Raw genomic sequence first — 12,578 nt, 5'->3', positions numbered from 1 at the left:
AACTACCACCACCACCAAGAACATTTCTATCATCCCAAGAAGCTCCCTTGTCTTTCTTTCTCATCAGTCCTGTCCCCTTGTTCCCAAGCACTGATCTACTCTCTGTCCCTATAGATTAGTTTGTATTTTCTAGAACGTTATATAAATTTTAGAATTGGATTATCAAATAGTTCCTTTTTATTGATGAGTGACACTTAGGCATATCATAATTTATTTAGTCATTCATTATATTTATGAACTAACGTACTGAAAACAGACCCTGGGCTATAAAAAAAGAAGACTTTATAATAATTTATAAGGCTTAAAATGCTGGAGTAAGCATTAAATAAGATAACATAATCATGTTACTTAATATTTAGTAAGCGTATAATCAAAGATAGCGGGAAACTGCATCTTAGGTCAAATAATTTGCCAAATGTCACAGCTAGTAACCCAGGTCTGTCCAATTCCAAACTTCACGCGGTCCTAACGCCCAGTACAGGGTTCCTGGAATTTGTGGATATGGGAGAGTCCTAATTTTCCCAATGTTTAAGGGGTTGAGACATAGAAGGGAGACACTAGAAGTTTAAGAGGCCAACCGAGAGTTTTGTTTCTCCACACTTACAGGATTTGGAAAATTGCTAAGTGTTCAGCATTTAGAAGAGACTAACCAGCTCTCTGCTAACCTACTGGGAACAGATCTTAAGTCCCCGGATTGACTAGGATCTTGCCTATGTAACTAGTTTGCCAGAGCCAGTTTTTCTTTTCCACTGGATATTCTTAGCAAATGTTACAGAATAAAATGTGAGAAGGGAACACCAGAAGCTAATCAAGGAAAGTGAACTGTCCTTTTACACCAGTGCTACCAGAAGGGCTTCATGACCAAGTTCAACTTCATTTCACGCATAAGAATCCCTTAGTCATATCATCCTTCTCTCTGGCCATATTCTCAATGAGTCATTTTGTTCTTGAAATCAAGAAAGACTAAGAAAGAAATGATCCTGGTTAACCAAGAAGGAGCTACTTTAAAAATGAGACTCTCACAGATCTGACTGTTTAGTTGTGTCTGAAATTGGTCCCTTTGCAGCTCCCTGCCTCATGATATGTGCCCTACACAAGGCTCCTTCCTAGGTATACCTGTCTCAGGGAGTCAGTCTTTCCTGACTCTATCTTTGCCTCTGCGACTTGCTCAGTCTGGATTGCCTTCCAATGTAGCTTTCTTTCATTTGGTTCCTATTCCATCTTTGCTTCCCCCTTGAGACTTAACATTTCAGACTATCCTTTTGGTTTCCTACTTTACTGATGTTGTCTGGTTGCCCTTTCCCAGTCAGTCTTATCTCATTTCTTTATGCATTCCTAGGAACCTGCCTAGAAGGAGGGTTTTAATTTTCAGATCAGGGTTGTAGATGCTCTTTTTGGTCCTTGTTCTCCAGGAGCCCAGCCTTGCAACTGTGGCTCCTAGGTAGTGAGTTCTTTTACAGTTAAGGGGGCTTCTTCCTTGGCAAATTGAAATATGCCTCAATTCCCTAAATCTGGACCTTTGTTGTCACTCTCTGCTGCCCTCCAGCGGCTGTCAATAGATGCAGTAGTTAGTTAGATTGAGGCCTGGCTCTTTGCCCTTTCCAGGCTTGTAAGTGTTCTCTAGTAGGACACTAAGGCAGTGCAGTTAATGAAGATGAGATGTGTGTTCAGAATCCATCAGGTTTTATTTAATGCTGCCAGTACTCCTGCGACAGACTTTGATACCACTGCTACTTCCAGGGAAATTCATTGGTAATGACTCACTTGACCTTTCTCCCGAAGATGTGATTATCTCAGAAAATCCACAAATTCCACGTGTGTGGGTTTGCATATTCAGGCTGTGTGTTGAGATACGGGAGAAGCCTCCCAAGTTCCTGAGGCTTGGCGTGTTGGGAGACGCAGACAGCGGTGCAGAACTTCACGCTAGCCCAGGCAGCATGCCTCACAGGTCACCTCGGTCAGAGGATCACCAACGCTGTCCCTGAGCAAAGGGAGAAACTACCAGGTGGCTTTCACTACGCTATGCTTATTAGCTCTTCCCACAAGAGCTTGAAATGGAACAAAACTCTAGCCTCTGAACTGACAGACTTGGCTATAAGGCTATCCAGAGTGACACTGGCACTGCGCCCACTTTAAAAGCAGCCATCATGCTATTGGAGCAAAGGGGTAGAAGACAGTTGCAGACTAGATGCACACTTCTGGAAAAAGTATGTCTAGCATACACTGGAAAGGCTGCTGTATGCCCTGGTGGAACCCCTAAGTGGCCCAGCTTTGCCAAGTAGGAAGTGCTAGACAACTCTGTTGAGCGAGCTTTAGATTAGACTTCCTATCTAACCCGAGACTGTGCCAATCTGGGTTAACGGCAACAATGGATAATGTTAACCTGGGGCTGGGGCAATCCATGAGTCAAAGGCCAAACCCAATGTATTGTTCATGGGAAAACACATCCAACGTCTGGTGTTTTGTCTCCTACTACCCAAAAGATTATCCACAACTGCTCCTAGCTAGCTAAAGTTCCTTCCACATAACTTCTTTCCACATAACTGCTATTAATACAGCTTAAGGACCCTGACAGGGCCCACAGCGCCTGTCATTCACGAGTCAGCATTTCCAGACACACAAACTGTCTATAAGAGGGAGGGCCTTCAAAGAGTCTCAGAAGCTACCACTTTACCAAGTACAAATGGGCAAAGAACCGAGTGTCTCCCACCTACATTCGTGCTAAATGGCTAAGCTTCCTCTCTGAGGAAAATACAAAGCGGTGTTCATCAGACCTTTCACCTTCCTTTCATGGACCCCAACTATTCTCCACTGTGAAAAATCAATGAGGAATCTATCTCTTATAAACTATCATGATCTCAATGTGGCTGGCATCCACTACTAATACATGCTCCCTTTTCTCTGATTCCCAACCTCTTGAAACAACTCCATGAGACTTTAAGAAATTAGACTTCTGAATTGCTAAAATGATTTCCATAGTGAGAGGACAATGAATAGAAAATGGCCATCCCCACATGCTATGATGTCATTTGGACCATTAAAATGTCTGTTTTTTTTTCCCTAGCATTTAAATAACATCGTACATGATTTCCTATACCAAAGAGTCGCACCTGCTCAGATATTATTTCATGAGATCCTGGTCTGGAAAAAAAATGGATTCTATGTTAAATCAAAACAAACAAACAAACAAACAAACAAACAAAAAAACCTCAGACAGAATTTCTGAGTGCATCTCCTTCCCTAGTTGAGAGGTTAGTATGAAGTGAGACAAAGTTTCAGCAGTTCTAGAATAGACTTTCCTCCAATCAACCAAGGGCATTGGGTAAATCCCAGAATGTGTTACATATTACTGGCAATTCCTTCTATAAATTTTCCATGGCAGCCCAGTTACATAAGGAAAGATACCTGATTTTCAGTGGCAGCAGCAGCATCTATCTCCGTGGCTGAAGACCTTATCTACCTGTGCCCATCCTGTGTGTGCTGATCTAGCCTTGGCTTACGTGAGGTCATAAGTCTAGCTCGGTGGAGTCTATTCTCAGAAACGTTCCTATCTCTGTTTTTTACAGAACCAGACCAAAGGCGTAAGCTTTCCCCAGCTCGGGAACAGGAATCATTTGCGGTCAGAGATTCCTTTGAGGTTAAAGGTATCACCCTGGTGCTGTCAAAATAACATGGGCACAACAATTTTGTCAAAACAACCAGAAAACCCTACTTTCAAAAACCAAAGGACCACCCTCTGAAGCGTTTCAAGATGGCCATCTTATGTATGCCGGGCTGCCAAATCACAGCTACAGGTTCTTTTCTGAAAGCCTGTGTATCGGTGTACAACAGACTTGGGCTGGCCCTGGAGATTTGCAGAAAGCTCTGCGGCTGTCCCTAAAACTGACCAATACAGCATCAATATAAAAAAACATCAAAATCGAGACCAACTGGCATCCCCTTGGATGCAGTTGTTTTATTCCCAACTACACCACTAGAGTCACTATAATAGTGCTAGGGACAATGTCCAATGAATGAATGAATACTTCTGATTTAGGGAGGTCTATAAAGTTTGCTTGCTTTATCTATGTTAAAACATGGACTAGGGTCTGTAGGAACTCTTAGTACCTCTGTCTCAACAAAGAGATTTGTGCAGATAGTCTGATATTATTAGTTTATCTTCTTCCAACCACCAATGCCTTTGGGATAGGATGACTCTGGATTTCATTTCTGAAATGACATTTAACCCCATATACATGCTACCACACCAGCAGTGCTGATGATCTTTTCTAAGATAATGTGCTTAATGGCTTAAACCATTCCTTCTGACCCCTCCATCCACATTAGTCATAGTAATGGCATCTTCCAATTCCATGAGTTATCAAGCTATTTGATTTCTGAACCCTGGTGCAGATGACTCCCAGTTTTACAGGCCACTGTTTATTCAAGATCATACACAATCTGAAGGTCAACAGAATATTTCAGGTGAGCACTTGGGAGAGGAGTTCTACCTCCAGCATTACTGGCCCATATACTTCACTACCAGAGGATTTGAGGATTTACATACCACTCTATTTTCCTCCACCTAGAACATCCTTTCACAAAAACATCCCCCTACCAACTCTCCCCACACCTCTCATTTTCTCCACCATGACTCCTTGGCAACTGCTCAGTAAACATTTAGGAAAACTATAGGCCATCCCCCGCCCCCCACCATAACCTCCAGATTACATCCCAGCAAGTTAAAAACCAGTATTAAGAAGTACATGTGGGAAATGACTTTCTTCCTGTTAAATAGGGCTTAACCGTTGTGACGAAATGTAGAAGATTGCCACCTGAGGCCTTTTTAAGATGTGGGCCCGCCTTACCCTGATGCAGGCCTCCTCTGTAGTTTCCTAAAAGTTAGGGGTTGTTTAGACTGGCTAGGGAGAAACCTTAAAAAAAGAAATTCTATTGACTATATATCATCTTGTTATGTGTGGTATCAGACAAATTCAGTTTTTCTATCAATTGGTATTCTACTGAGGCTAACACGTAAGTGGTTATTAAGCAAAGTTAAGATTTTTCCACATGAGCCTAGATCAGTAGAGCAAAGGGGGGATGTTCCTCTTAGTGGGAGTGGTTGTTCATTAGACTTGGGAGCAGAAAAAAGAAGAAAAGTAGGCAAGTTGATTCAAAAACCAAAACTTTACTGAACAGAATGAAGACAGGCTGGGAAACAGGAAGGGCAGTTCTGCAGAGTTAGTTTCTGAGCTGTTCCCAGGTTTCATACCTGATGGAGCGGACGGTCCTGATTTCACTTTTACGCCTCTAACACGAACATCAGAATTCTTTCAACATCTCCAAAGAAATATACAACTATTTCTCTTAGGTCCTAGAGTTGTTGTTAAGGCAAGTTAAGTGCCTGCAATGGAAATGCACCGTGTTTACTTTAGTCAGAAGGTTTAGAAATTGGGGAATAACTGGCCTAGAGGGAATGTCACCAGCTCCATCTAAAAAAAGCCACAGATATCTTGGGATGGCTTTGCTGTTTGAGAGTCGTTGCCAACAAGCTCCATTCAGGAGATCTGATGCAATGTCACAACCTAGTTCATTCAGCTCTATAAAAACTTAGTATATCGGAAGTAAGCAACAGTTGGGGCCAAGGAACAGAAAATAATGCGATGCTACTAAAGAAAAGAATCCACTCAAACCTTTTCCTGTTGGTAAATATGTACGGTGAACAGCCAGAAATTAAATGAGTAATATAAATAATTATCTAGGGAAGTTACGATTCCCTCACAGTGAATGTAACAGAAATGTGAAATGTTTCAGGGTAGCCTACAATAAGCAGTGTTTGCTGAGAAGGAGAAGACATAAACAAAACCAACCAACCAAACAAACAAAAAAACAGGTCCATGAGGAAGCTGAATAGTAAAAGTAAGAAACGAAGAAGAGAAAGTAAGAAATGGGGTTTTAAAAAGATTAGTCTAAGACTTAAAAAAAAGGAAAGATAGTCTAGATCCTAGTTAAAACAACTCCATATATGTTTTTAAACAAAACTTAAAACTGGCTATTCTCTATGCTTAAAACACTTTCCTCCCTCACCAATGCCTGGTTTCTATCAGTTGAACTTTCCACTATTTTAATGCAGTATTTTATAACTACTTAGGCTCCCAAAGACCTCTCCACTCCATGGCCTCTTTCTGCAATTATAGATGCATAGTTTGTATAAAGATCTTATATCCCAACCGGAGGATAAACTGAAGTTGATTTCCCCGCTCTTTGATTTTGGGCTGGCCCTGTGACCAGCTCTAGCCCATAAGATGTGGTGGGAACGATGGCTTGCCAGTTCCAAGTGTAGACCTTAGGGGGCTTGCATATTTCCCCTTGCTCTCTTAAAACCTACCAATACGCCACGTGATTACGCGTGGGTTAGGCTGCTGGTGAATGAGAGACCACATGGAGCAGAGAAGAGTCAGTCTAGCTAAGACGCCCTAGACCAGGCAGTTCCTAGTGAATCTAGTACCTGACCTCAAGGTGTGAGCCCACAGAACCTATCCTAATTGCTCATCTGTAGAAACCTGAGTTAAATAAATGATTCTTCTTTTAAGACAAGGCATTTTGGGTGCTTTGTTACGCAGCAAAACACAACGAAATAATTGAAACATATGTAGTAGCTTCATCCTTCCAATGTAATGCTCACTACAGACTGACTTATATTAAAATTAAGTATTTGCTGATCACTTCTCTGCTCCTGGAGGTCAGAGACTGTATGATATTCACTTCTGTATTCCCACAGCACCGGGGTTGTGCTCTGTTCACGGTAGACACTCAGAGTTTGACAAAATAAGCTGAAATGAAAATCAAAGGAAGTTCAAATTCTAATATACATTAGTATTATCTACTGAATGCTTAAGAAAAGAAGAAAAACACAAACCAGAGTACTGGTAGAGAATCCAGTCACTACTGAGAATCCGCTATGGACCTTGTATGGTAATTCCCAATGATGAAACATTAAGGGCTGGCAGCTACTAGTACTTGGAGTGCATATGCCACTTCAGGATAGCTAATAAGTGGGCCCTTTAAGTTGTCCTTGTCAAGATCTAACATTAACCCGAAGTTGGACTTTGATAGCGATTCACACACATATTTGAACACATGAATGTGAAGTCATACTGCAATCCTCCTTTTATGGACTTGGGACATTTAGTGGCAAAGGAGATTTTGATTTGCACTGTCTAATTCACATTATCATTAACAGCAGGTTTTCTAAGCCTAGCAGTCTGACAAATGAGATTTGCACATAAATGTACATTAACTATGAAGTGCTGTACGCATATAAAATATCATGAAAGCTTGTGTAGTCAAGATGTCATTTCACTCTTTTCCTTAAGAAGTAGGAGACTGAGAATAGACAGGACAGGTGGGAAAGGATGAATCGTTTTGCTATCCGTATCTAAATTGAGTCCTAATTGAATTTCTATAGCTTTTAAATGACACTGTGCTATTACACTCTATGCAGAGATGATCTCATCAAATATTCTGTGTTTTGATTATTTTAAAATTATTCACTTGACAGTGTCTGAAACACTCTAAAGCAAGGCAACACAAAAGTACGATCAGAATGAACATGCTCATAAAGCAGTGAGGCAGATACAGTCAATGACAGTAAAAGAACACCCTTGCTGCACTGTAACCGTGGTGCTTTGCATGGGTGCACACCCCAGAACTTGCCCTAACTTTAACTTCTTCCTTTAACTTCTGCCATGCCTGCTTAATATTGTTACGTCAGACTCAGAAAGAACATGATGATTAAGTCAGTCACTAAGCTAGAAAACTGAATCAGGATCTAATGAGGTTTAGACCGGTTAGAATGATAAAAATCTGTGTTGTTAACAATGTGAAAGAAACACATAGACCGAAGAGAGTAGAGTCTCCAATCTGTTCCGTAAAATTGCATGTGTGAGGACTCCTTGTGGAGTGGGTCTCAATGCTATACATGTGATAAAGACTCAATTGCTAGCAGAGAGGATGCTCAATAAATCAGGAGAGGAAGCCTGTCCCCGAAATTGTGATGCATTAATAAAAACATAAAGAACCAGAGGGTCAGAGTTCAGCGAGACAGATTTTAGCCAACTTAAGAAATATCTTTCTAGGGGCGCCTGGGTGGCTCAGTCGGTTGAGCGGCCGACGTCGGCTCAGGTCATGATCTCTCGGTCCGTAAGTTCGAGCCCCGCATCGGGCTCTGTGCTGACAGCTCAGAGCCTGGAGCCTGTTTCAGATTCTGTGTCTCCCTCTCTCTGACCCTCCCCTGTTCATGCTCTGTCTCTCACTGTCTCAAAAATAAATAAAACATTAAAAAAAATTAAAAAAAAAAAGAAACATCTTTCTAATAATCAGGTTGTCATAAGGAGGCCCTTGCTGTCTTGGGGTGGCGAGTTTTCTTCAAGGAGGATACACAGGCACAGTCTGGGTGCTACACATGGTTTCAAGTATCAAGTCAAAGGTTATCCTGCATGATTTTTCAAATGAGCCCCAACCCCCAAATTCCATAATTCTATTACGGGATTCCGAAGGAAACATGCAGAAGGACAACATACTCAAAGGCACTTAATCATGCTTCATTTGAGGTCCAGATATCTCCTTTGGAAACATACTCCCAGGTTTTCTCCTGATAGTTTGAACATCTCCATAGTTCAGAAGAAGTCCCCTTTTAAAAAGATGCTCATTTTAAACAAGTTGTGAGAACAATGAAGATGGACTGCAAAGAGATCAATATTTTCAGAAGAGAACAGGGAGGGATAATTTTTCTCACAATGATTCCACCTACCTGGGGGCTGCTAATAAAAAGCTACAGCCTGAGAGCTGGGGAAGTTTTTCAAATGGTCTAGGTTAGGAAAGTTATTGTTTTAACAGAGACAGACACAACTAGAAATTAGGTGATTGATTCAATAGGAAGAGACATACTCTCGTTCTTAGTAAAATTTAGGAGTTTTGGTTTCTCCTGCTAAAATATCATAAAAGGAAGTCTGAGAACAGAAATGTAACAGCAAGTAGGAACTTAAGCATAAACACCAGTGCTCACTGAGAGCCCACAAATACTTGAGCATTCGTCCCCGGCTCAGATCCACCTTATTTGGCTGTGTTTTCTAACTTACTCCCTTAGTTAACATTTTCTGTGAACACCAGTTGCTTTCCATAGGGACCAAAAACCACAAACTAGAGAGAATGACCACACTTCCTTCTCATGAATAGTGAGAAAGGAAAAATTTTTTCCTTGGATGTGGCTCTCCAATGAAATTCAGTTTCTGCTTTCCAAGAAAAGCCAATTGGCTCAGAAGTTTCTGAGAAGAAACAAGGGAGAAAATTCCAACAGATAGCACTCCACAAAACCCTAAGGCAAAATCCCAATCTCCCAGTCTCACATCAGCCAAGGGGTTAAAACCTGAATGTCTCAGTTGAGTTGCTGAATCCACAGGTGGAAGGTCATAAGTGTGGAAAGAGATACTCAGCTCCATTTGTGACCATGCTGGGAAAGCCTTTATGTGTACGAGAACCCCCACCTCGGCCCCCAAATATTAAGTTGACACACGTTTCTGGGACGCGGCTTGAATCCTCAAACTTTGGCGGGTCTATAGAGACACAATTTTCTGTTTTCTGCTTAACAGGGCTTTCCAGAATTGTCATCAGATGACAGATTACACCACCCATCCACAAGGATTCAGGGGTAGCTCAGGCCATCCATTATGGGTTAAAAGCTGTTCCAGCATGAATCGAGTCACAGTGGTAAGGAGACTACCAATACAAGGGGTCCTATAGCTTTAAGAAATACTCTGGGCATCTAAAAGTTTTCAGAATGCAAACTATGTCAGCTCTGAAAACAAGAGGCACTGCATCATTATGGCAGGAGAAACAAAGCCAGCCCCCTTTTTAAAACAGACAAAAAAAAAAAAGATTGTTTTAATAGGAGAGAAGCATCAGTCATTGATTCTTACTTCATTCACACTTTCTATCCAACGCCATCCATCTTCAGAGTGAAGAGATGACAGAGCCCGGTTAACTCTCTCCCTCTTTCGGCCCCCGCCCATCCTGTTCCTCTCTACCCAAACCACCAAGGCCTACCAACCTGCCCATTTTGATCTGCAAGCAACAGTCCTAGAGAATGACTCTTTCTAACTGATGGGCTTGCAAAGCTCAGGTATGCCTGACGACTGGCTTTCATCAACACTACTTTAACAGGGTTGCCTGTCAGGTTAGCATGACTGGTCAGGGCCTTTGCTAATCATCTTCTAAAACCACCACTTAGTCACTCTTGGCTGACCACATTCTACAAAGGAGGGGATGGGAAGACTGAAGGCAGCAGGGAAAAAGTCAACAAGCCAAACCAACCATCCAGAATGTAAAATATTTCATTTTTCTTAAATGCTGCTGCCCTCATTATCTACAAACAAAAGTCCCCAGGCAGGCTGTCTCTGCATCAGTGCACCTGCTTAGCATTGGTCTGCGGAGTTATCTTTCTGCTGTGTCTGCAGAAGCCAACTATAGCACAATGGGTCACATCACTTGAGGGTCACTTGAGTCCCTCTACGCTCTGGGTCCCTCCTCCCACCTCCTGCCTTCCCTTCTACCCACAAAACCTTTAACTCCACCATAGCTAAGGATCCCAGATAGCTAAATAAAAGAGGTGGCCTCAAACACAGGGAAAAACCCTTAGGTCTCCAGTGTGAATCGCCAACGCCAATCCCCCTCCCCTCCCCTTTTCCTTAAGACCTGATGGTCTTCAGTCACACATCTTAAAAGAAAAACAAAAAACAAAAACACAAAGACTTACTTGTCTCAAGTCGATGAAGGCCAACTGCAGCGTGTCCTCCTGGAACCCAGGCACCGGGCCGGATCTGGCAAACTCTGTGGGAAAGAAAAGAGGATAAAAAGCGCCTTTAACTAACCATGGACAGGGAGATTGGCAGACGGATGACAGGGAAGACAAGAGAGGCTGGGGGAGAGGAGGACCAAGCTTCTAAGGAGTCATGTCTCTCTCCCTTCAGCTTCTTTGTTTGCCCTTCAAAATTCGTGTCATCAAAACACCATTAATTCCAGCATCCTGACAGCAAGGAAACTGTACTAATTCGACCTGAAATTTATTCCCATGAGCCGCGCTGGGCTTCAGAGTATTTGTTTTGTGAATGGACAAACAACTTGCAAAGGAGGAGGGAGTGGGGGAGAGAAAAAAGTTTTTCCTCTCAACACAATAAAATCTTCAGCTGTGAAACTCTTTTCAGTTCCGAAAGCTATTTATATTTTAGATCGCTGAAGGAATTTTCTAATTTCACGCCTGTCACCTCATTCCCCAAGCATTTATCAAAAAATATTCCCTGCCACATCATTAATTATTCCCTCACTGATTATTTGTATTATCTCATGACTGCATTATTGCCAACACACACACACACACACACACACACACACACACACACACACACGCAGAAGCTGTCCCAACCCACTGCTTGGCTCCTGAGCAAAGGAGTACTTGCAGATATGAAAAGCCTACCTAAACAAATCTCATGGCAAAAGCTTACGGAACATTTGCACATATCCATCCTACTAGTGTACTCTTTGTCCTTGACTTCTACTTCTATTCCACTCTCGAAAACTCTTTTTTTTCTCTTCCCTCTACCCCAATTTAGTCTTAGGTCAAAGACACCACATGAATGCTATTTGCAATTTACAGTAGCGCCTTGGGTCCATGCTCAGTTTATGACTCTGGCTTCTACATCGTTAACAAGAAGATAACTGCACGGGCTATAGGGACAGACACTAGTAATAGTTAAGAATGTCAAGTTTTATCGTCCCTAAGCCCTGCTTATTATGAAATCAAAAGGTCTTGTTTAAGCTCCCTACACACACACCCATACCACACACACCACACACAGAGAATGAGAAAATTCAAGAGTTGGACAGTTACTATGTCTTGAATTCTCTCTATAAAGCCAAAGTGTGATGGACATTTAACATCAATCTACCATTTACCTCAAAAACAACTCCAGTATTGGCTCAAAGCAAATATGAAAAGGAATGTTTTCAATTACGTTTTATTCCAGGAACGAATTTAAGAAATTATACAGACTTAGTATCATACTTTTTTTTTGAAATTAAATAAAATCCATCAAGATACCTGCATAAATGCCTGGAAAATTACTTCCAACATCCAGTAGCTGGACAGATTTAAATGATGATTTGTGAACAACTATGGGAATCCCTGTTTTTAAAAAATATTTTCCATCTGGGGCTTCTTAGACAGAATAGGTTTTCATAACATCCTTGCCCCACTTAAAAAAATAATGCTAAACAAAATTGAAAGGGATTATGGAAACATCACATGAAATGAAATTTAACAAAATTTGTTAAACAAAATATAGCACACGTATTTCTACAACTGTACACAAAATATTATTTTAGATATTTCAAAAAAATAACTACTGTAAGTGAAAGGAGATAAACTATAGATAGGATGATTAGCAGCACTGGGTTTCTATTTGCGAGGAAAAGAAAACTCAAATGCTATTTGCAAATTAATTCCATCATATTATAGGCCAAATGATTCAAGTTTCAAAAGAGTA

The 12,578-nt window shown here is 41.4% G+C and overlaps 1 protein-coding gene across 8 annotated transcripts in view; it reads right to left on the bottom strand.

The window, feature by feature from the left end:
- Positions 1–12,578, bottom strand: part of EXOC6B (exocyst complex component 6B) — a 618,440-nt gene that overhangs the window by 146,452 nt on the left and 459,410 nt on the right. For 6 of the 8 annotated variants that reach the window (XM_086700860.1, XM_025932555.2, XM_086700857.1 and 3 more), the window contains one exon: positions 10,793–10,866. In XM_086700860.1, coding sequence (XP_086556986.1) covers positions 10,793–10,866 — 74 coding nt within the window. Of the gene's footprint in view, positions 1–5,147; positions 5,384–6,632; positions 6,813–10,792; positions 10,867–12,578 lie in introns of those variants that run through there. The other 2 variants (XM_086700863.1, XM_086700862.1) reach the window with 2 other exon arrangements.

Source organism: Puma concolor, chromosome A3 (genome assembly GCF_028749965.1).
Source record: "Puma concolor isolate L17-30 chromosome A3, mPumCon1.1.hap2, whole genome shotgun sequence".
Lineage (NCBI taxonomy): Eukaryota > Metazoa > Chordata > Mammalia > Carnivora > Felidae > Puma > Puma concolor.
Note: the sequence above shows the minus strand (reverse complement) of the source record. Positions and strands in the feature narration are given on the sequence as shown.